This window comes from Ovis canadensis, chromosome 23 (assembly GCF_042477335.2).
Source record: "Ovis canadensis isolate MfBH-ARS-UI-01 breed Bighorn chromosome 23, ARS-UI_OviCan_v2, whole genome shotgun sequence".
Taxonomy (NCBI): domain Eukaryota; kingdom Metazoa; phylum Chordata; class Mammalia; order Artiodactyla; family Bovidae; genus Ovis; species Ovis canadensis.
The window spans coordinates 64,002,869-64,027,648 of NC_091267.1; the positions used below are offsets into that span (position 1 = coordinate 64,002,869).

Here is a 24,780-nt window from a genome sequence, read left to right on the forward strand (position 1 = left end):
CGAGTCAGACTTCGTGTGTTTTTTGTTTGTTTGCCTTTATGATTTTTTGTTGAAATAGTCATTCCTCCCAGGGTTTGTAGTGTTGCTGTTGTCTATTTAGTATCATTTCTGAATTCTTTCTTCTTGTTATATTTGCCTACTGAAATCTCTGCTTTGTTAACTTAGTAATCAGCGAATGATTAATCCGAAACTTAAATACCTGGAACCATTCTTTGCCAAGGAGCTCTGTGTATCTGTGGGGGTGTGCCTTTAATTTTCTTTCTTGCATTCTCAGTTGTGTCTGACCCTCTGCAACCACATGGACTGTAGCCTTCCAGGCTTCTCTGTCTGTGGGACTTTATTAAGGCAAGGAGAGGGTACCCCAAGGAGACTTCTCCAGGGATTTTCCCAACCCAGGGATGAAACCAGTGTCTCTTGCATCTCCTGCATTGGCAGACAGATTCTTTACCACTTGAGTGACCTGGGAAGCCTGGAGCGTGCCTTTAGTACTCAGCTAAGCAGTTTACAGAGCTTCCCAGGTGGCGCTGGTGGTGAAGAACTCACCTGCCAATGCAGGAGACAAGCAGGTTCGATCCCTGGATTGGGAGGATCCCCTGGAGAAGGGCATGGCAACCCACTCCAATATTCTTGCCTGGAGAATCCCATGGACAGAGGAGCCTGGTGGGCTACAGTCCGTGGGGGTCACAAAGAATTGGATACCATTGAGGTGACTTAGCACAGCGCAGAAGCAGTTTACAACTATGTGTCAGCCTTCACTTCCTGCTTACACAGAGCCTCAAGGCTAGCCAGAGGTCTCCCAAGTCTTTCCTGGACATGCTTACAGCTACGCATATGACCCTCTAAGTTCTTAAGAATATGTCTCAGCTTTGCAAAGTTCCCCCTGAACTTTTCAGTGTTCCTTTTCAGTTTTTTGGTTAACCTGCTGTTTGCCCCAGATGTCATCTACTGCCTTGGGGAGATGCTATGTTAAATAATTACCTCTGATTGTTTACAACAAACTGTTCTGGGGGCCGGGGGAGAAGGCTGTTCCCACTGCCTGAGCAAGTCAGGTCAAATAAAGACAGCCTTGCAGATAGGGTCTTCAGGTCAAACGACAGTTACCCGGATACTGGGCTTTAGAAGAATCTGCGACCCTTCCTGCCTTTCTCTAGTGACAGCCAAGCTCTAATTTTCAAAGTGACTGCTTCAGTGTCTGCTTTTTCAAGGTTACTGTGGAGCTGGGGAGGGGAGAATAGGAAGAAGGAAAGTTAAAATGCCATGAAGCTTTCTGTTCTTACTGAAATTTAGCAGTTTTTCTTGAATAAATGCTCTCCGATTGCTGAAACCTTTGGTTAATTTCCAGACTTCTGAACTTTTGACCAGGGTTCTTATTGCTTTTACGGAGGAAAAGAGATGTCACTGATATCTCTTCGATAACAAAAAATTTAACCCATAGCTAAATACCAGAAATTGAAAAAGAGTTTATTACATAGGTTAATTTTTCTTAAGTATCATTTCTTCTTCCCTCCTCCCTCTGTTCAACCTCATTCCTGTCTAGTCATGGTAGCCTCTCAAGTTTGGTTTGTATTCTTTCAAGCTGCCTGTTGCTTTCATTTTTAATGTGTGCGTGCATCCGTATATAACATGTAGTTTATGGGGATTTTCTAAACATAATAATAGGGAGTTTGTTTTGATTTTCAAGTTAACTTTTTTTCCTAACTGTGTATCTGGCATGTTTTTCCACTATACACTTAAAGGTATATGTTTAGCTGTATGGAAGTGTCATAGGTTCATAATTCTTCCATAATTGATGGGCTTTTAGTTTGTAGTAGATAAGATAACTAGAAACAGTGCTACAACTAATCTCTTCGTATGTACCTCTTTGTTTATGAATATTTCTCTAAAATAACTAGGTAGAAGTAGAATTGCTATATGTGCATTCAAGATAGGGAAGCAATCTTAAGTGTCCATCAACAGATGAATGGATAAATAAGATACACACACACACACACACACACACACAGACACACACACAAACAATGGAATAGCACACAGCCATAAGAAAAGAATGAAATTCTGCCATTTGCAACAGTATGGATTGACCTAGAGTATTATGCTTAGTGAAGTAAGTCAGGCAAAGACAAATACTGTATGATATCACTTATGTGTGGAATCTAAAAAATGAAACAGTTAAATAGGTATAACAAAACAGAAGCAGACTCACACTGAGGACAAATTAGTGGTTACCAGTAAGGAGAGGAAGGGAGAGGCACAAGGTAGGGACAGAGAATTAAGAGATGCAACTGCTTTGTATAAAATAAATAAGCTACAAGGATATATTGTACAACACAGGGAAATATAGTCATTGTTTTGTAATAATTTTAAATGGAGTTCAAAGAAATTGAATCACTACGTTGTATACCAGACACTAACATATTGTAAGTCAATTATACTTCAGTTAAAAAAATAAAATATGTGCATTAAAAAAAATCTAAGAATACTTTAAAATTGGCTTTCAAAAAGCCTAGAGCAATTTATGTTGCCAGCAGTGGTATGAGAGTAATTCTTTTACTATATTCTCAGCAGTACTAGATATAATCAGTCTTACAAATTTTTGAAAGTCGGGGCCAAAATGTAATCTGGCTGATCTTTTTATGTTTAAATTACATTTGGTAGGTTACATTACATTTGCTACCCCTATAATTAATCATTTTTAATTTTTAATTTTTTCCTTTTTAGGGGATGGCGTTCACATTGCAGGAAAGACAAATGCTTGGTCTTCAAGGACTTCTACCTCCCAAAATAGAGACACAAGATATTCAAGCCTTACGGTTCCATAGAAACGTGAAAAAGTTGAATGGCCCTTTGGAAAAGTGAGAATTGATTAGATGTTTAGTTTTTTTTTAATTGATGTTTTGATCCAAAAATTGAGAGTACTATTATGATGGCATGAGAAATAAGTCTCATAATGAAACTTGTATTTTAGTTGATTCGTTTTATAATGATTATATTTCCTTCACTTCAGTGAATAATTCCCTTATTTTCACTGTAGTAAAACTCAGCAGGAATCAGTTTTTTATAGTTAAAATCACAGGGCTTTAAGGTTTGAATTGAATGGTAGAAGCAGAGACACCCATTCTGTTCAGCTTTTATTGATCACCTACTTTTTGTGCTGTTGCTAGCCACTGAGGATATAAAGGGAGTAATAGATAGGGTGGCCATATAATATATCATCCAGTCCAGGACACTTTGGGGAGTGAAAAAGAGGTAAATGAAGCTGTCCCAGGCAAACTGGAATGTATGGCCACCCTGGTAACTCACGGCCTGCCCTCTAGGAGCTCATCTGTGGAGAGTTACGCTGTGACTGCCATTGTAGCTATGCTGCAGTGTGCAGGACGGCGAGGAAGAGGGGCGTGCAGAGTCCATCCTGAAAGCATGAGGAGGGGTGCCTTCTGCAGCCTGGGAAAGCACTTCCTGGAGGAAGTGATGCTTTAGTTGAATTTGAAACGGTGTGTTACAGGGAGCAGGCAAAATGAGAAAGAAGGGCAGGGTATTTTGGGTAAAAGGATCAGTCTGACTACAGGACTAAAATATTCATTTGGTTTGTAAAGTGTAGGGGATTATTGGATACTGGTGACAAGTGAGACTGGTTTCTTTGACATTATGGGGCGTAATGTCAAGTGAGTGAGTGAGAGTGATGAGTGAGAGACTACACACATACACATACATACACACGTGTGTGCTGTGCTCAGTCACTCAGTCATGTCCAATTCTTTGTGTGACCCCATGGACTGTAGCCCACCAGGCTCCTCTGTTCATAGGATTATCTAGGCAAGAATCCTGGGTAGCCATTCCTTCTCCAGAGGAATCTTCCCAACCCCAGTCTACATTGCTGGAATCTTTACCATCCAAGCCACTGGGAAAGCGCACATATGTACGTACGTACATATGTACATGTGTGTATAGTCTCTGACTCATCACAGAGGGGAGAGAAAGTCAAAAAGTTGCGTGAGGGTCACAGAGGGAATAGGGTGTTACGGGACCTGAAAATCAGAAAATCTAAAATGTATGTATGTGTGGTGGGGGATGGGAATGACCAAAAAGACCGCAGAGAGTGCGCCACCTCAGCTGCATTTGGAGAGCATGAGTAAAGAGGACTCTGCCTGGGTAGAGGGTGTTCCAGGCAGCAGGTGCGTCGTCGTGTGCTGCAGTGCCAAGGTGAGAGTTCTGGTGCGTTTAAGAAACTAAAGCAAGTTCAGTACAAACAAAGACAAGGCTGGAAAGTAGTCAGGGAAGTCTACTTAACTGTTTTAAGAGCTTAAGGCTAATAAACTGGTGTTTGAAAGCCATTCAAGGAGAAGAGAACTGATCAGAGGTATGTTTTTAAGAGAATAGATTGGAGCAGGGGAACAAAGTTGTGTGTATAGAGACTTGTTAGAAAGGGACGAAACAACTCTGTGAAAGGTATTTAGCAGATAGTCTTTGTAGGGCCTGTGGATTTATTAGGTTGGGGTGGGGGAAGGTGGGAGAGGAAGAATTCAGGAATGGACTCCAGATGGATTCCCATTTGACCAGATGGTAGCAGGAGGAGGAACAAATGAGGGGAAAAAACGAGTCTACTTTATATTTAATTCAAGGTGGTAACTGATTTTTCAGCCCAACATCTCCCTGTTTTCTAAACTTTATTCTTTAAAAGCTGTTATTTATAGGTTTTTATGACTTAACCATTGCCTCCTTCATGCTACTTCTGTGCACTGTAATAGAGTTAAAATGCTTCTAAGTCTCCTGGATTATAAACCCCATGAGAACAGGGGCACTTCTTACATCTCTGGAGTTTACAATCGTGCCTGGCACATATTTAGTATTTAGTGAATATTTGAATGAATGCCACTTTATTTTGTTTTCTTGTTTACATGTCAATCATCTTGAAGATTAGCTCCTTAAGGGTGAGGTGGTGGTTTAGTCTCTCAGTCGTGGCTGACTCTGCGATCCCTTAGACTGTAGCCCACCAGGCTCCTCTGTCCCTGGGATTCTCCAGGCAGGAATACTAGAGTGGGTTGCCATATCCTTCTCAAGGGGAATCTTCCCAACCCAGGGATTGAACCCAGGTCTCCTGCATTGCAGGCAGATTATTTACCGGCTGAATTATAAGGGAAGCCCCTAAGGGTGGGGGCCTCTTGGTAATTTTTACATTTCCAGTGCCTGGTTCAGAGCCTGACTCACAGTAAGGGCTCAGTAAATGTTAGCTGTTGCTTCTGATTCTTTTCATCATCATCATCATCATCATCATCATCTACCATTTAAGTACATCTTTAGTTTTTAGTCCTGGGTATTACATAAGGATATATAGGGTTTTGTTTTCCAGGGGGAGGGGATCCTCAATTGTACATGTTTAGATTTCATTTCAAAGGCTAAAATGTTTAATGCTGGCTGATGTAGACATTATTTACTGTGTTCAATTTCAGATACATCTATATAATGGGAATACAAGAAAGAAATGAGAAATTGTTTTACAGAATACTGCAAGATGATATTGAAACTCTAATGCCAATTGTATATACACCAACAGTTGGTCTTGCCTGCTCCCAGTATGGACACATCTTTAGAAGACCTAAGTAAGGCTTATTTTAAAAATGTTTTTGCAAATTACTGTTATATAGGAAAAAAATCACAGCACCGATTACATTTCTATTTTTTATGTTGCAGTCTTATCCAAACACAGTTCCCTTCCTCACAAAAACTTAATTTGGACAGAAAGGGATTCATAAAAATGTAATGTGTCATATTCTTTATTTTGTGGAAATAGCATCATTCATTCCTAACCTTCTTTAAGGTTTGATTGTTAGAGGAATTGTGCATTTTTGAACCGAAAAAAAAGTATTCTCCATTTTGGTAACATATTCTGCAGAATAATCATAAAACTTTTTGACAGTCTGGCTGACTAAGAGAGTAAATCTCATTTTTTATCAGCTTTATTTCTATTGCTTGTTCATTTTTATGATCTTACACAAATTTTAATTTCACATAGTTCAAGCACCTCCAAATATTTTAAGTGGAAAGGATGCTGGGGTGAGCGTTGGCTTAAGCCTTTGAGTAAGTAAGTTACTTTATCCCTCTGAATCCATTTATCATAAAATAGGGATTCCAGTACCTTTCAAAGAGCTGCTGAGAAGGTCAGATGAGGAAACTGATGTGATGTTCTTTATAAACTTATAAGTGTTGTATAAGTGCTATTTTTACTTAATTTGAGTTTTCTTGTCTTATTCCTCTAACCTGTAGTCGTTTCCCACCATCCTTATATCTTTCCAATGTCCTGCTTACATACTGATACAAATGTAGAAATCCAGACACGCGTTGACAGCATTTGTCCTCAGTCCCTTCTCATCTAGTCTAGTGGCTCTCAAACTTTAACGTGCATATGGGAACATCTGTGGGACCTGCTTAAAGTGTTGATCCTTGCCAACTTTTCCTCTCCTTCCTATTCCTAAGATTCTGATGAAACAGAAAGGTCTGGAGGTCCGGATTGTAATGAACACTGTCGGTGATGGTGTTGCAGGTATTCCCCGGAAGACACTTCTGAGAACACTGTCTGTTCTGTGCTATCAGTTAATGTGTCTAAGCATTTCTGTGATATGGCCCAGCTGTTCAGCTCTTTTATAGTTTCATTTTCACTTAGAGAAGTAGTATTTCTCAGTTCAGACTAAAAGATAAAGGGAAAACAAAAGGATCCCGATGCCCTGCTCCCCTCCACCGTACACACAGAGGTTCTGATTCCTTTAGTGTAGAGTTGGGCCCAGGTACTGCTGTTTCATTAAAGCTCCTTTGTTGTGCACCAGAATTAAGAACTCACATGAAATATAAAGAGCTTTTGGATGAGGGCAGATACTGTGTATCATTTATGTAGTGACAGTGGGTTTTTTCTTTTTTTTTTTTACATAGGAGATAGTTGGTAAGTCTTGGTTGGTTAACTCCAGGCCAGTTAAATCAGAATCTTTGGGGTAGAACCCTGGCATTTTTAAAAAGCTCATCAGATGATTCTACTGTACTAGGCAGCTATGGTTGAGAAACTGTTTAAACTGCTTTGAGCTAGGATAGTAATGCCAGAGTTAAGATGTCAATGAGAAGAATGGATAAACAAGGTCCTACTATATCACCAAGGGAACTATATTTAGTGTTTTGTGATAAGCCATAATGGAAAACAATATCAAAAAGAATGTGTGTATATATATATATTTATATACCTGAATCACTGATGTACAGCAGAAATTAATACAATATTGTGAATCAGCTATACTTCAATAAAACAAAATTTTTTTAAAAAGATATCAGTGAGAAAGTTAAATATAAGAACTTATTGGCCCTCATCTCTACTTGCCCTCTTGTCCAGAACCTATGTTTCTTTCTCTCTCTTCTTTCCCTTCTCTCTTCCTTTTTTGAAACCTGGGATAATTATCTCAATTGGATAACAATATACTGTATTTAGAATAACTTTTTCCTTTTTCCTAATGCTTCAAGGATGTATTTTTTTATTTGAAATTACTGTAGTTTTCTTCTCTCCCTTCCTGCTTCTTCAGATTTCAAACTTCCAGTGACTTTTAACAGTAGTTTACTTAGTGGTTTCATGTTCTGGTGCACTGATGGGATGTCTTTATATTGATTTTTGGAGATATTTTATGGAGGTATATTGAGTTTATTTGAGCAGGAGATATGGATACATTTCTTCTGGGGTAAAATGATTGCATCATTTAATAAGGATCTTTGTTGCAGCTACTATGTGAGCAATGCAATTACAGCTTCAAGTAGCTGAAAATATTTGAAAATAAACCAGTGTCACTTAGCTAAATCTGCTTGGAAACTACACTGTGTCTTGTTGTTTTTATTAAAATATCTAAATATTCCAATTATGAACAAAAACTTAGGAAAAAAAAACAAAAACTGTTGTGAAATGCAAAGGTGTTTTTGTTCTGTTGCAGGGGATTATTTATTTCAATCTCAGACAGAGGTCATGTTAGATCAATTGTGGATAACTGGCCAGAAAATCATGTTAAGGTACTAATAGCACAACCTTCCTTTCACAATGTTTTTTCTTTCTATGTAAGTTACCTCTCAATTTCCAAGAACAGTTTTTTTCATTGTTGCTCTGTCTTACTTTATACTTACATACATGCAGATTTAGTGCTCTGAGAAAATCATGATGGTCTTTACAAAAGGGGTATAGAGTTTGCCGTGGGAAAGCAGTTGGAGTGAGTAAGGTGAGCCTGCTCACTTCAGTACCACTGGTACCTCCTGCCTTCAATTAACATTGTTCTAGGTAAAGAAAATACATTAAAATGCCCTAAAAACTTCTATTCTGGTGGGTGATGAGGAGGATTCATTATGTCTTCTTGTAAATCCAAGGTAGATTTAGATCCTTAATCAATCTGGCTGTCTTTCACAAAACAAAAACTAAAGACTTGTTTAAGATCTTTTGGTAGGCTTTCGTGTTTGTTATAGGCAGTAATCTTGCTTGCCTTTGTTGCTTGTCTTCCTCACCAAAATAATCTTTGAATTATCATTTGTTCAAAGAGCCTAGAAAAATTCGGTCAGATCATTAAGTTCATAGTATCATCTTAAAACTTTGTAGGTATATTTTTTATTTTAGAGTTTTTTCTCCATTGCTGAGGTTTTTCTTGTTTGGCTTCAGTTGTTGTTTGGAGTAGCATGTGATTTCTAAATTCCAAATGGCAACCCACTCCAGTATTCTTGCCTGGAGAATCCCATGGACAGAGAAGCCTGGTGGGCTACAGCCCATAGGGTCGCAAAGAGTCAGACACGACTGAGCGACTTCACTTATTTATTTTTCTCTTAGGATTAATCCTTATCAGAAGTTTGTTCCTCCCTCCCCTGTTTAGTCATTGTGAACATATTAAGTTGATCCTCTAGTCAGGGGGCTTCTCTGGTGACTCAGACAATAAAGAATCTACCTGCAATGCAGGAGGTCCAGGTTCTTTCCCTGGAGAAGGACATGGCAAACCACTCCAGATTCTTGCCTGGAGAATTCCAAGGACAGAGGAGCCTGGTGGGCTATAGTCCATGGGGTTGCAAAGAGTCGGACGCGACTGAGCAACTAACACTTAACACTTTCTAGTCAGAAGCATTCTACTCCTAAACCAAAGACAGGGAAATCAAATCTAGTTAATTCTCCTTTTTACATCTAGAAATCCTAGAATTTTAAATATTCTTGGGTGGTTTATTTTGAAAGTTAGTTAAACAATTTTATTTTTTAAAGTGAGAGTGAAAATATGTGAAGAAAATATTTTTTTTAATTTATTTTTTATCTTAGTAGCTTTTCTGAGATATGATGCACAGACAGTGCAGTTCACCAGCTTAAAATGTAAATTCAGTAATTTGTAGTATATTTGGAGTTGTGCAGCCATCATAACTTAGAAGACTTTCATCACAGCTCCCTCATCCCCACCCGCCAGAAAAGCCCTGTACCCATTAGTGGTCATTCCCTTTCCCCAGCCCTAGACAACCACTAATGTACTTTCTTTCTCTGTAGATTTACGTATTCATGTGAATGGAATAATAGAATACGTGCTATTTTGTGATGAAGAGAGTCTTTTTTAAAAATGCTTTTGTTTAGTGCTCCATTTTGGACAACTTTTAATTGGTATTTTTTTTGTGATTAAGGCTGTCGTGGTGACTGATGGAGAGAGAATTCTAGGTCTTGGAGATCTGGGTGTCTACGGAATGGGAATTCCAGTAGGAAAACTTTGTTTGTATACAGCTTGTGCGGGAATACGGCCTGATAGATGTCTGCCTGTGTGTATTGACGTAGGAACTGATAATCCAGTGAGTAAAATTACTTTCCCTCTCTGATCCTTGTCCCACAGTTTTATTGCATCCCTCTTTTAAAGATAAGAAGAGAAAATTCTGTGATTAGATGTTAGCCTCTGTCTTAAACTTCTTTTAATATCTATATGAATAAAAATAGATTAATACCATTAAAAGTTTTTTTGAAGAAGAGCAATATAGTTTTTATAATTTTTATACTTTACAGTTTCTGTTTTACGAATATGTTTCAATTGGTTATGTAAAAAAAACTTTCACATTTATGTTTGTTCTGTTTTATAGGCCCTCTTAAAGGATCCATTTTATATGGGTTTATATCAGAAAAGAGATCGATCACAGCGTTATGATGACCTAATTGATGAGTTTATGAAGGCCATTACTGACAGGTATTTTTTCTAAAGTTTGAGTATATGAAAGCATCTTAAAAAAAAAAAAGAACCACTGTTTTGTTTTCCTTTATTTCTTGCGAAGATAGAGGAGATTAAACATTTGAGAACTTTGGTTCTTTCCTGCCCGGTGCTGATGCGCGGTAAGGCTCTCTGCTTTGCTTTCCTCAGTTATCTGGCATCCTGAGCACACTGAAATCTTGAAGTCTGCACTCACTGCTCCTAAGTAATACCTTCACTGTGCAGTTCTTTCAACCCTCAGCATCCAGGCTCACTTCACCATTCCAGTGAAATTCTTGTGCAGCTTTCATATTTTAAATTTTGGTCTTCTCTCTCCTCCTGTCTGCAGCATCTGACCAGGTTTTCCACCGCTACATCCTTGACATTCTCTCTTCTCTTGAACTAAGACTCTCCTGACTTAGTCTTTCTGCAACCGTATTTGTTTCCTTTGTCATCTCCACTGATTTTTATCTTGTTCTCTTCTGTTAAATGTGGGTGAGTATATAGTTCTTTTCTCTTTTGAGTCATGTAGCCTGTGACTTTTATGCTTGTGGCTCTCAGCCCATGAAAACCTATCTCTGTAGTCCCACCTTCCTCTGAGGTTTGCATTTCCAATAGCTGGAATCTTCCCTCTGGAGGTTTTGTTGCTATCTCCTTCCCTTTCTAAATTGCCTGAAAGTGAAAGTGAAGTTGTTCAGTCATGTCCACTCTTTGCAACCCCATAGACTGTAGCCTACCAGGCTCCTCTGTCCATGGGCTTTTCCAGGCAAGAGTACCGGAGTGGATTACTGTTTCCTTCTCCAGGGGATCTTCCCTACTCAGGGATCGAACCCGGACTCCCGCACTGCAGATAGACGCTTTACCTGTCGCCTATCTTCAATAAATCTAGCCTCTGTTAATGGTAGTAGCATGCACCCTCCTCACCAAACCTCTGATCTTGGTCTAATCTTTGACTCTTTCTTCTCTTCTGTCAACCCCATATAGTGTCATTCAGTCCTCACATCCAGTTGGTACTACCCGTACAAGCCTCAGAAATACATCTTTTCTCTTCCATTGTCACAGCCTCTTTGCAGGTCCTCATGTCTCTTTTGGACTCTTCAGAATCTTCCTCCAGCCTCTCTCCTCTCTGTTTCCCCTCCACCTTACCACCAGATTAGTCTTTTAAAAACATACTGTTTGTTATGTTATTCTTTTGCTTAATTTCCTATTGCTCAAGGGTAAAGTCCAAACTTTTTATCATCTAGTCCTGTGCTACTTTTTTTTTTTCCCCCTGGCTGAGATGGTGATGAACAGGGAGGCCTGGCATGCTGCGATTCATGGGGTCGCAAAGAGTCAGACACGACTGAGCGACTGAACTGAACTGAACTGAACAAGGGTAAAGTCCAAACTTTTTATCATCTAGCCCTTTGCCACCTTTTTTTTTTTTCCTGGCCGCCCCTGATGGCATACAGGATCTTAGTTCTCCATCCAGGGCTCAGACCTGTGCCGCTTGCAATGGAAGCATGAAATCTTAAACACTGGACTGCCTGGGAAGCTTCCCTGCCCTACCTTTTAGATTATGATCTAAAATTAATGATCCATGGATGATCGTAAAAATTAACTCCTTTACAGAGTCAAAGTTGTTGCCATATCTAAAACTAAACTTTCTACCATCCCAGACATTGCCACCTCTTCCCCTTCCCCTTTTTAGTCATCCAGGCTGCCTTGGCATTTCAACAGCTTTTCCCTCTTCCCAGGTGTGGTCCTCATCAAGTTCTGCTTGTTCATTCTGATGTCTCATAATTATCCCTTTCGCTTCCTGTGGCTTCTGCTTCACCTCTTCTTGTCTTCATGCCTCAGTACCTTCCTGATTATTTTCCCTTCTTTCTCATCTCTCTGTGCATTTGATATGTGCTATGCCTCACTGGCAGCTTTATCCTTCCTCCAGGGAGTCTTAGATGAATTTTTCCCTTCTCAAGCCTTCGGTGATTCCACATCAGACACAGAAAAAAGTTCCCTTCCCCAGTTTTTCTTTCCGAATTCTCCCTTATCTGGCTCCAACCTCCCTTAACCAACTTCTCCCTTATACTTTCATATAAACCCTGAAATATGTAGCCAGATTTGAAAATTCAGGGACAGCCAAATAGACCTTGTATTTCTTCCTACCACTTTACTTTCTGTTGTGTTTTGGGACCCAAATAAAGTTCCACCTCCTTTCATGCCTCCCCATACTTCATCTCACCAAGATGACTGATAGCTTTTTTTGAAAGCCAGTGAACTCATACAGCAGTTTTTTTAAAAACTGCTTATTTAATAAATATTTTACTGTATTGCTGTTTAACTGTGAATGTAATGAAAATTCACGTATCAAATACATACTTTTTGAAACTCAGAGACAGAAATCTTTTCCTTTTTAGGAAGTTATTTGTGCATATATGTGCTGGGCACCCTCCTGAAAGTGAAAAGTGAAAGTAACTCAGTCGTGTCCACTCTGCAGCTGCATGGACTATGCAGTCTTTCTTTGGCACTTGGAAATAGTTTGTACAGATTAGTATCCCTTTGGTCCATCATGGTGCTACATTTTTTTTAACCATCCCATAAATTTTTCTGAATGAATAATAGATTTTTCTATATGTTGAGTCTAGTCTTTCAGACACTCTAAAAATTGTTAGTGTGGCCTTAAGTGAACTAACTTAGTATATTATTTTTAAAATGTTTAAGAGTGTTATTTCATCACAACCATAACGGGCTTTGCTGTGTTTTAGATATGGACAGAACACACTTATTCAGTTTGAAGACTTTGGAAATCATAATGCATTCAGGTTCTTGAGAAAATACCGAGAAAAATACTGTACCTTCAATGATGATATTCAAGGTAAAGCAAAAAACAAACACTTAGGTTTTCTATTCCTCCTTAAAACCTTTTTTGTAGTGTGCTGTTTCTCACTGCACCGTGCTTTACTTTTCTCGCAGGGACGGCTGCGGTTGCTCTGGCAGGTCTGCTTGCAGCACAGAGAGTCATTGGGAAGCCGGTCTCAGATCACAGAATCTTATTTCTTGGAGCAGGAGAGGTAAGTTTCTGTGAGCTTTTAAGATTGAAAACCAGCACTCTGCTTTAGACTGGAAAATGGGGCATAATGAACTCCTAATTTTGTTGAGATAGAGGGCATAAATTCAAGATCTCTGTTATGAAATAGATAATTTAAAATCTTTGGAAAGAATATCACAAAGAATCAAGTTTTGTGTGCTTCATAAGGGAAGAAGAAACCCAGTGTTTCTCATACCATATAATTCTCATGTATAAAGTAACTTATAATATCGCATCACACTCTAATCTTTGTTTTTGAAATTTCTGTTTTGTTGGACAGGCTGCTCTTGGAATTGCAAATCTGATAGTTATGGCTATGGTTGAAAATGGCCTCTCAGAAGAAGAGGCACGGAAGAAAATTTGGATGGTTGACAAGTTTGGTTTATTATTTAAGGTAAGGTATTCTCAAACTTGGAGAAGCAAAAGTATGTTGTTATAGTGATATTTTTAGAGTTCTCTTTTCATATTCAAATCATAATGTCTATGCTGGCACCAGAGTTACTCTTTCTTGCTTTGTTTTCTGACTCCTGACTCTTCTAAACCTATTGGCTTTTAATGGGAAGTCAGAAGTTCCTAATTAAATTGTTAGCAGGACATCTGATAATTTGAACAGAAATCCTTTAACTCTTTGGAGATCACAGTCTCTTGTAGCAATCTGATAGAAATATATGGACCTTTTCCCTAGAAAAGGCATGTATTCCTGAGGTGAAATGATGGATGATAGGTTTATCCCAGGTCAGCTTGGTATCCTTTGTTCCTGCCCACCTTCCTATCATTGATTGCCATTTCTAGTAACTTAAGAAATGCCTTGTATCTTATACTGTGTAACACATCAAAGAATAGGTAAACTCTTTCATAGCTGAGCTTATGCAGTACACAATGCTGTTATATTTTTGTGGTGTTTATTGATATATATAAACTACTTGTCATTTACATCTTTGGAGCAAGCTTGTATCATTTACTTTGCTCTAGCTCCTGAAATCTTTTCTTAGTTAGTATCAGTATTCTGTTAGTACAAAAAATGAAATAAAAAATATGAATGAAAAATCTTGAATGTTTAAATTTTAAGTAATTTTTTAAGTATTTAAAAAATGTACCACACATTGTGATTAACTTACTTAACCTTTTTTTTTTTCAATCTCATTTGATCTTATAAAAAAGTTTTTCAAATTTTACAAATGAGGGAAGAGGTTTATAAAGGTCAGGTCATTTTTCCAAGCTTGTAAGTCATGGAGGTGTGATTCCACCCAAGTAGCCTGACTGTGAATCCTATGCTGTTAGTCATTCAACTGTGCCTCCTCCCAGAGCTATAACTGCCATATTTACTTGTATGACAGATACAAGGATTATTGAGACCTTGTACCTGGAAGACCATTGGAGAGTGCATATATTTTTGCTAGTATACATGAGTCTGGTGCTTCTGTTTGTGATGTTTGTTTTCATAAATGTTTTGATTCTTTACCGTGTTTGCAGTAATCAAGTCTAGGGTGAATGTATGTGCATCTGCGAGGTCAGGGTATGTTTTTCCTTTAGCATGAGTTTTAGGCTTTGTATCTCTTCTTGTGACCCAAAACACTACCCTCTTTGTTGAGACTTTGAGAGTTTCTGATTGAAGCCCTCATGGAAGAGATGTGGTCTTCTTGGGAGCAAGCATGTGAAGCCACTGTTCTGAGAACCTGGATCTATTGAGGCTGTCTTTCAGTCTTTTAGTTAATTCCCCAGCCAACTGATGATGGAGTTTTGCTTTTCTGGGCCCCTGCTGGTCCTCACCTGGGGCTTGTCTGGAACTCTGATATTAAAAATCACCTTTGCTGGGGAGGTCTTCTCTTTTGCCGAAATAAGGATATGGATTTGCCATCCTGGTTGGTTTTTGCATTCAGCATGTTTTTGTTTGCTTTAAACGATTGAGAAATTCATCACTGTTCTAACGTGTCAGTGGTACATCTCCCATACTTGTGACACTACTAAGGAGTTTATTTTTAATGGGTTTTGACCTGGGATTTGGTGAGGAAAGCATATTACTCATTCAGCTATCTTAAACCAGAATTCCCTTTCCTCTTGTTTCTGAACTTTTGGTAGTATAAGTCTATAATATCTATCTGAAAATTTGAAATCCCTGAATTTTTCCTGAAATTCCTTTGGTAATAAATCTGACAGACCTGAAATTACGTACTAACTTTAGTAGCAAGACCAAAGATGATATTTCTAATTTTCACCTTTTGTACTTGATGTGACTGTTCATAACTTCGGTTCAATTGTGGAGTGCCCACTGAGAGGGTGTTTGTGATAAATTACACACTCTAGTATTCTTGCCTGGAGAATCCATGGACAGAGGAGGTTGGTGGGCTACAGTCTATGGGATTGCAGAGTCAGACATGACTGAGCAACTAGCACTTGTAATATATTATCCTAAGACATTTCTGAAATATGAAATTCTAAGCTCTAAAATGCACCTAGCCCACATAAGGAATTGTATGCCTTTGTGCCTTGTTAGATTTAGGAAGACTTCACAGAGTAAATGAGTTTTTGAAAGGGATTAGAAATTTTTGGTAATAATGGAATTCGATGCATGTTTTATTTTTGGGTTTTGGGGCAATATGAAGAAAGAATTGGAAGATAACGAGTTGAAGAGAAATGTAAATGAAAATGAAACATTATTCCTGTAGTAACAATATGTGACTTATAATGATGTCTTTCCAAATAATCCTCAATAAACATTTACTAAAAAATGTATTTTATTTAAAAATTCAGGGGCGGAAAGCTACAGTAGAAAATCATCAGGAACCATTTGCTCACTCAGCTCCAGAGAGCCTACCTGATACTTTCGAAGAGGCAGTAAATATACTTAAGCCTTCAGCTATAATTGGTGAGTAAAGTTGTTGCTAAGTCATTCTGTTACTTACCTGAATAATGCCAGGCCTAACTTGCATGCAGGATTACTCAAAGTGAAATGACATATTTCACTTAGCTTTCAGCATATATGTTTCTATGATAGCTTTGTTTTTTAAATTGATCTTCATTGGAGTATAGTGGCTTCTGCTGTACAGCAAAGTGAATCAGCTATATGTATGCCTATATTCCCCCTCTTTTTGGATTTCCTTCCCGTTTAGGTCACTATAGATGTGATAGCTTTTTTTTTAACTGAAGTATACTTGATGTGCAATATCATATAAGTGACAGCTGTTCAGTGTAGCGATTCACAAATTTTAAAGGTTATGCTCCATTCATAGTTATTAAAAATGTTAGATGTGTTCCCTGTGTTGCATGCGATAGCTTTTAGGTACAGTGTGTACAGTTCTGTTAACAGATGTTGCTTGTACTTTTAACTTCTAGAAGCTGTGTGATTGCTCATGCTTTGCTTTTAGAGTTGGTATGACTGGTGGGCTCAAAACCTGAAAAAGACCAAGGTTATTTGACAGACTGTACCAAGAAAATCCTATGCAGAGTCAAAGATTTTCATTGACAACAAAGCTGAAAGCTTTTGGTATGTTTTAAGAGTCAGGCATTTAATAGCTGTCATCAGACTGTAACATGGCATTAACAGAAAATGTAGAGTCTTTAAAAGAGGGACTATTTTATTCCCTGTACAGCTATAAGATTAGAATGTATCATTTTTCTTGTATTTTACCAATTTCATGGAGGAGCCCTATGGAATTTTAAATAGTAAACTGTTTTAAGTCACGAACAGTCTTTATGGTTAAGAAAAGGTATCTGTATTAGGTTCTTTACTGATTGAGACTCACAATTTTTTAGGGTGGGAAGTAATCTTTAAGATTGTGAGTGCATTTCTCTCAGAACTCAATTGTTTGTTTTTTTAGTCTCTAAGTCATGTCCGATTCTTTTGTGACCCCCATAAGTCTATAGCTCGCCAGGCTCCTCTGTCTATAGGATTTCCCAGGCAAGAATACTGGGGTGAGTTGACTCAATATAGAAACCTAAGAATCTGTCCATTGACTCCGGCCCTGGAGGATGAAGGAAATAAGAAAATAATGTTTCATTCTCTTAGAACTCATGGATTCCTAAAAATGTGTCCATATACCTCATGTGACCACATGGGAAAACACTGAGTATACATTCCTTTTTTACGTGAGAAAAACAAGCACAGAGTTGTTAAACAACTTTCTCAAGATTTTGTGAGTATTTCATATAGCCAGAAGTGACAGAGGAAGTACTAAAATTCTGGTCTCCAGTATTTCTCTTTATTACATGTCAGTTTATAAAACGGAATTTAAAATTTCTTTGACTGTTGAATGTAAGTCTTTTCATTGGATGAGCTCCGTAAGCGTTCAGCTGAGGCATTCCTTGTCTCCCCCAGTTCCCACTCTGGGCTGAGTCTTCTTTCAGTGCCTCTGTTCGCTGCGCACTGAGCGCCTGGGACCGGTTTTCTGGTTTTCTGTTTACTCTGTTGTGTTCTCGCTCAACTCGTAAGCTGCCTGCATTATACTCACCTTTATATCCCAGTGACCTACCTACAGTGTCTGAGACATTGTTGGAGCTTACTAAAAGTTCATTAAACTGATCTCTATCAAGAAAGTGGATGACTATAGTCAAGAAGATCTTTTTTTCCCTTCTACACTCCTATTATTTTGTAATGAGTACCACAGAGTTTAACAAGTTAACATTTAGACATTCAAGTTTTTCATTTAAAAAAGAATTTTAATTGTGGTCAAACATATATAACTTAGAATTTGCCATCATACCCATTTAAAAGTATACAGTGAGGTAGTGCTAAATGCATTCACATTGTACAGCCAGTTTGCAGAACTCTTGCCCTTTTAAAACTGAAGCTCTGTGCTTATTAGACAACAGTTACGTGATGGAGGTAGTCTTTTTCTTTTTTTCCCTGTTGCACCATGTAGCATGCAGAATCTTCGTTCCCTGACCAGGGATCAAACCTGTGCCCCCTGCATTGGGAGCACAGAATCCTAATCACTGGACTGTCAGGGAGTTCCCTGGAGGTTGTCTTATATTCTTTTTTTTTTTTTTTTTTTTGCTCTCAATTTACTATGTCTGGGGTAGATAATAAATATTTCAGTAGAAATTTTAGTGTTTTTATTGTTTCTCTTTTCAGATGTAAGATTGGAATTATCTTAACAATGCAAAATCTTATCTTTGTAATGGGAGTTTACCTGTGCTTTTGTTATGTTAAAGCTATTGTAGAAATGCTGTTGATGGGAATGCTATATTTTACTTGTAATGTAGTTGTTTTTTCCCCCCCCCTTTATGATAGGAGTTGCAGGAGCTGGCCGACTTTTCACTCCTGGTGTAATCAAAGCAATGGCTGAAATCAATGAAAGGCCTATAATATTTGCATTAAGTAATCCTACGGCACAGGCGGAGTGCACAGCTGAAGAAGCATACACACTTACAGAGGTATTAATAACAATATGAAATGGTTATGTCTATGATTTTCCCTCTAGTAAGGAGAGTTTAAATTTTAGTTCTTCTGAATTCTTTGCCGCTGCCACTGGTTTATATTCCGTTACAAGTATCAACTTATATACCATTGGAACAGTTAGATTTTTCCCTTCCTGTTCCATAGGGATATAGTTGTAATCTCCACAATGTAATCCCTTTCTGTATTGTTCTTGCAAGTGACCTTTAAGAGTCTCTAGGAAGTGGGTTTTTTCCTTTTTAATTTGGTTGCAATATTGTGTTAGTTTCAAGTATACAGCAAAGTGATTTGGGTTTGTTTGTTTGTTTCAGTTTTTTGTATTCTTTTCCATTATAGGTTTTTACAAGATATCAAATGTAGTTCCCTTTGCTATACAGTAAATCCTTACTGTTCAGGAAGTGATTTTTAAAACCTTGCTTAACAGTGATATATAGCAGTAATTATTGAGTCATGCCCTTAAGAATAATTCATATGTCTTAATTTTTAGTGTTCTGTCTCTATTAAAAGTTGTCTTATTATGGAAAACTTGAAGTATATACAAAAGTAGAAAGAATGATATAATTTAACTCCCATGTACCAATGTTTTTGTTATTTAGTTGCTAAGTCATATCTAAATCCTTTGTGACCCCATGGACTGTAGACAGCCAGGCTCCTCTGTCCATGGGATTTTCCAGGCAAGAATACTGGAGTGGGTTCCCTTCTCCAGGGGATCTTCCCGAGCTAGGGATTGAACCCAGGTCTCCTGCATTGTAGGTGGATTCTTTAGCGGTGAACCACTGGGGAATCCCATCATGTATGAATATTCTGCTTCAGAAGTGGTCAGCTTATTGCCAGTCTTGTTTCTTTGAGATCCTGCTCACCTTAGATTAGGAAGCCAGCCTCAGGTGTATCATTTTATTATTAATATTACAGTACATCTCTCAAAAGTTAAGAATTCTTAAAAAAAAATCACAGTATCATTCGATACCTAAAATTTATTTTTTTTGATTTTGATTATTTCTTTATTTTTGGTTGTGTTGGGTCTTCATTGCAGCTCATGGGCTTTCTCTGGTTGCGGCAAATGGGGGCTACTTGCAGTGTGCGGGCTTCTCATTGCTGTGACCTCATGTGGAGCGCAGGCTCTAGGTGTATAGACTATCACACTTCACAGTTTTAGCAATTTTTGAATGTTTATTTGATGCTTTTGTATAGCTCTTGGTTCTCTACTAAAATTTTGTCTTGTCATTTATTTGATGCTTTTGTATAGCTCTTGGTTCTCTAATAAAATTTTGTCTGTCATTTAATTTCTTGAATATATGAATTATAATTAAAGTAATTTCTGATAGTAACAAATATCTTGCTCTCTATCAGTCCATTTCTATTATGTATTTTGTTTTCTTCTTGGTTACCCAGTTCTTGTCTTCGTAAGCCAACTTTTGCTTTTCACTTCCTTGTTGAGTGCTAGGTAGTGCAAATAAAGAACTGTAGCAATAATTTGAGGCTCGAGATGAAGTTAGCTTCCTCCACAGGAACTTTACCTATCCTTCTGGAGGCTGTTTGTCTGGGGTGGTGGTGGTTGGTGGTTTAGTCACTAAGTCATGTCTGGTTCTTTGTGACCCCCTGGGCTGTTGCCTATCAGGCTCCTCTGTCATGGGATTCTCCAGGCAAGAGTACTGGAGTGTAGCCATTTCCTTCTCCAGGAGACCTTCCCGACCCAGGGACTGAACATGTCTCCTGTGTCTCCTGCTTGGTAGGCAGATTCTTTACCACCAAGTCACCTGGGAAGCCCTCTTTTCTGGGGTAACTCCCCTTAGTTCATCAGGATGTAGTCCATGAGAGCCCTCATCTGTTTTCACAGTTAACCTTTTCTCTGGAGTATACGTCAAAAACCCTGGAGTATTTATTGGTACGCCACCCACACCCCTAGTGGTCTCTAAACTTTACTTTTTTTTTTTAATCATCATGGGACTCATGACGCTTCTGCTCTTCAGGCTCTCAGCCACAGATTTTCCTTTTGAAATCACTCACCTGAAGGAGGAGAGCTTCCAGTGTTGAGTTTGAATGTGTTTCTCCTCTTTTTTTGAATCTTGACCATCTCTACCTCCAAGCCCTCCCTATCTGGGTAGCACTCCTACTTCCTTGAAACATCTGTTTAATATATTTTAGAGTTTTTCTCAGTGTTACCAAAGGGAGAATTGGTGTGAAGCAACCTAGAAGACTGTTCCCAAAGTAGAACTCTGTCAGAACTTTCTGAACTTCATATTCATGCTCTTGATATATTTAGCATTATTTTTCTCATTGTTATAAATTTTATTTTGACACATATATTCTTTCAAAATTCCTTCTGAGTCTGTATTGCCATTTTGGTTCAGTTCATTTGCTCAGTTGCGTCTGACTCTTTGCGACCCCATGGACTGCAGTATGCCAGGCTTTCCTGTCCATCACCAACTCCCGGAGTTTACCCAAACTCATGTCCATCAAGTCGGTGATGCCATCCAACCATCTTATCCTCTATCGTCTCCTTCTCCTCCTGCCTTCAATCTTTCCCAGTATCAGGGTCTTTTCCAATGAGTCAGCTCTTCGCATCAGGTGGCCAAAGTATTGGAGTTTCAGCTTTAGCATCAGTCTTTCCAATGAATATTCAGGACTGATTTCCTTTAGGATGGACTGGTTTGATCTCCTTGCAGTCCAAGGGGACTCTCAAGAGTCTTCTCCAACACCACAATTCAAAAGCATCAATTCTTTGGTGCTCAGCTTTCGTTATAGTCCAACTCTCACATCCATACATGACTACTGGAAAAACCATAGCCTTGACTAGACAGACCTTTGTTGGCAAAGTAATGTCTCTCCTTTTTCTAGATTGGTCGTAACTTTTCTTCCAAGGAGCAAGCGTCTTTTAATTTCATGGCTGCAGTCACCATCTGCAGTGATTTTGGAGCCCCCAAAAATGAAGCCTGTCACTGTTTCCATTGTTCCCCCGTCTATTTCCCATAAAGTGATGGGACCGGATGCCATGATCTTCATTTTTTGAATGTTGAGTTTTAAGCCAGCTTTTTACTCTCCTGTTTCACTTTAATCAAAACTAAAGGTTATCCCCTAAATTATCAATTAGTCTTATACAATGCCTATTTGATATGTATACTACATGTATTATGGGCCTTGGCATTTCCAAAATATAAAAAACTTAAATCTTAAATGTTTTGGGCGATAGTATATCAGTAGAAGACTGTTCAAACATTTAAGAATTTTATTTTTTAAGATGTACACTGAATGAGTTACAACTCCCCAAGGAGACTGGTTTGATATAGTCTGTTCCGACTATAGTTCTCAGTTGCAAATTTTTACATAATTTTTTCCTTAGTGTTACATAAAATAATGATATAAATATATATATTTGTAGTTACTGTTTAAATGTTTAGTGCCCGTTTGTTTTTGGTGGAGGGATGTTTTGGTGTTACTCTAACTCCCTCTGCTGCTGAGTGAGAAAAATTCCTAAAAAAAAGTTTTTCATATTTTATTGGTCAGTTGCTCCTAGAACAAAAAACTTCTACTGAACATGGACTTCAGAATGAGAATTCTGTTAATAAGTTCCTGCCACTATAGGTTGATTATGAAAGAAGAATTTTAAAAAGATGGCCTGGAGAAGATGAATTGCAGTTGAATCTTGCCATTCTAGAGAAGATGCCCAAGATCTTTCTAAATCTCCAAATTTACTGATGCCATGAGGACATAACATTTTTCCCATGAAGAGCTATATTTTACAGCCCACTTTATAAATCTATTAAAATTAATGGTGGCACAAAGATAACCTATATTATACACATTATGGTAACACACATGGCATTAGCCATGAACTAACCCTTAATCTGGCTTCCCTGTGGCTCAGCTGGTAAAGGATCCACCTGCAATGTGGGAGACCTGGGTTCGATCACTGGGTTAGGAAGATGAACTGAAGAAAGGAAAAGCTACCCACTCCAGTATTCTGGCCTGGAGAATTCCATAGACTGTATAGTCCATGGGGTCACAAAGAGTTGGACACAACTAAGCGACTTTCACAACCTAAATCTTCAAAGAAAAAGGTTTTTGTCACCAATAAAGCTATGCTTAGAACAGGTAGAGAATGGGAATAGCTATAGCTGTCTGGATTTGTAGGTCCAAGACAGTCACCTGGGCCCACCACTGGCATAGTTGACTTGTTTCTGTACCTAAACCTGAGATCATTTTGAAACTGCAAGTATGTCTTGTAAAAGTAATCATTACTATACATAGTAGATCTTCACATTGTCCAAAGGGTCAAATTCTTGAGTACTAAATCCACTAGGGTCTACTGTCTTTGAGAGGACACTCACTCTGGGTATAAGACACATCTTGTGTGTGCTCCTGCTCAGTCATGTCTGACTCTTTGCAACCCCGTGGACTGTAGCCCACTAGGCCCCTCTGTCCATGGAATTTCCCAGGCAAGAATATTGGAATGGGGTGCCATTCCCTCCTCCAGGGAAATCGTCCCAACCCAGGGATTCAACCCACGTCTCTTGCACCTCTTGCATTGGCAGGTGGCTTCTTTACCACTGTGCCACCTGGGAAGCCCGATACACATCTTTTGATGTAGGGAGAAGCAGACAAAGCGTTATCTAGACACTTAGTGTATTATGGACTTCCCTGGTGGCTCAGTCGGTAAAGCATCTGCCTACAATGCAGGAGACCAGGTTCGATCCCTAAATTGGGAAGATTCCTTGGAGAGGAAAATGGCAACCTACTCCAGTATTCTTGCCTGGAAAATCCCATGGACGGAGGAGCCTGGTAGGCTATAGTCCGTGGGGTCACAAAGAGTCAGACATGACTGAGTGGCTTCACTTTCACTTTTAATGTATTACATGACATTCCAGAGCACAGTACTAAAATCGATGGATACAACAATTTTGGAGACTTCCTTTTCTTTAGAAGACAACACGCCATATTTTTTTGGAGTGACTGGTTATACCATATGCCTTTTTTATAAACTGGGGGGCACTGTAGCATAATAGAAAAACCATGTGTTTTAGAGTTATGAAAATCTGGGTTCAAGTTTAATGGCTACAGTTGTGGTGCATTACTTTTTACAAAGTATTTGGAAATTTTTAAGCCTTAGCTTTCTGAGATTTTTTAAAAAAATGCGTATTAGTGAAATGAGATGATGGTAATCTTATAAGCCTTTGTGTGGGTTAAATTAACTGAGTTAACACATATAAAGCACCTGGTACAGAGCCAAAAACACAGATGTACAGTAAATGGTAGTGATATAATTTTTGATGTTTCCCTCTCACTCACAGATGTTTATAGTAGTCTTTATTTATTATTAAGGATGATATTTTCTTGCCATCTACATTTTTAAAGTTTTAAAGGAAAGAGGATTGTCAGGTTTTAAATTTATTAATGGACATTTTTCAACTTTATTTGAATGTATGCTGTGCATAAAACAAACCTCATTCCAACAAGAATTTTAATAAAAGGATTGTGTTCTAAAGTAAATTGTGCCTTTTGCAGGTAATATGTTGGTCTGCTACAGAGTTTAATTTTATTTTCATTCACCTCAATTTTCTAGTCTACATAAAGTGACAAAATTGAGGTTATTTCATTTCTCAACAGGGAAGGTGTTTGTTTGCCAGTGGCAGTCCGTTTGAGCCAGTGAAACTCAGTGATGGGCAAGTCTTTACACCAGGCCAAGGAAACAATGTATATATTTTTCCAGGTAAGTGCCATCATTGTGTTAGAGTAATCATTTGTTACAGTAAAATTCTTCTTGAAATTCTTTAGAAATTAATATTTGAAAACCAACAGCATTTATGGGATTTTGCTATAACTGTACAGGAAAAGTCAAGGAATTCAGCAAATCCGTTGTGCTCTATTTCCCCTGAAAATTTATTTAATCATACTGTTCATTAAATTTGTTTTTGTTGTAGAAATAAAATAGTACATGGTTCATAAAAATGCAAAAGGAACAGAATGTTAAAAAATTAATTAACCAAGAAAGAAAAAAAAAATTAATTAACCCTCTTTACTGATACCCCTTATCATACTTGATACCTCCTTATCATACTTGCATATTTATCATGACTGGCACACGTGTCTCCCCTTATCTTGATTCTTCCAACTCTAGACTG

At 38.2% G+C, this 24,780-nt stretch overlaps 1 protein-coding gene across 1 annotated transcript in view; it reads left to right on the forward strand.

The window, feature by feature from the left end:
- Positions 1-24,780, forward strand: part of ME2 (malic enzyme 2) — a 54,032-nt gene that overhangs the window by 15,493 nt on the left and 13,759 nt on the right. The window contains exons 3-13 of the mRNA XM_069568587.1: positions 2,719-2,852; positions 5,445-5,594; positions 7,953-8,028; positions 9,652-9,813; positions 10,096-10,199; positions 12,944-13,053; positions 13,152-13,249; positions 13,547-13,660; positions 16,018-16,132; positions 18,497-18,639; positions 24,266-24,368. Of these exons, the coding sequence (XP_069424688.1) occupies positions 2,719-2,852; positions 5,445-5,594; positions 7,953-8,028; positions 9,652-9,813; positions 10,096-10,199; positions 12,944-13,053; positions 13,152-13,249; positions 13,547-13,660; positions 16,018-16,132; positions 18,497-18,639; positions 24,266-24,368 (1,309 nt within the window). The remainder of the gene's footprint in view (positions 1-2,718; positions 2,853-5,444; positions 5,595-7,952; positions 8,029-9,651; positions 9,814-10,095; positions 10,200-12,943; positions 13,054-13,151; positions 13,250-13,546; positions 13,661-16,017; positions 16,133-18,496; positions 18,640-24,265; positions 24,369-24,780) is intronic.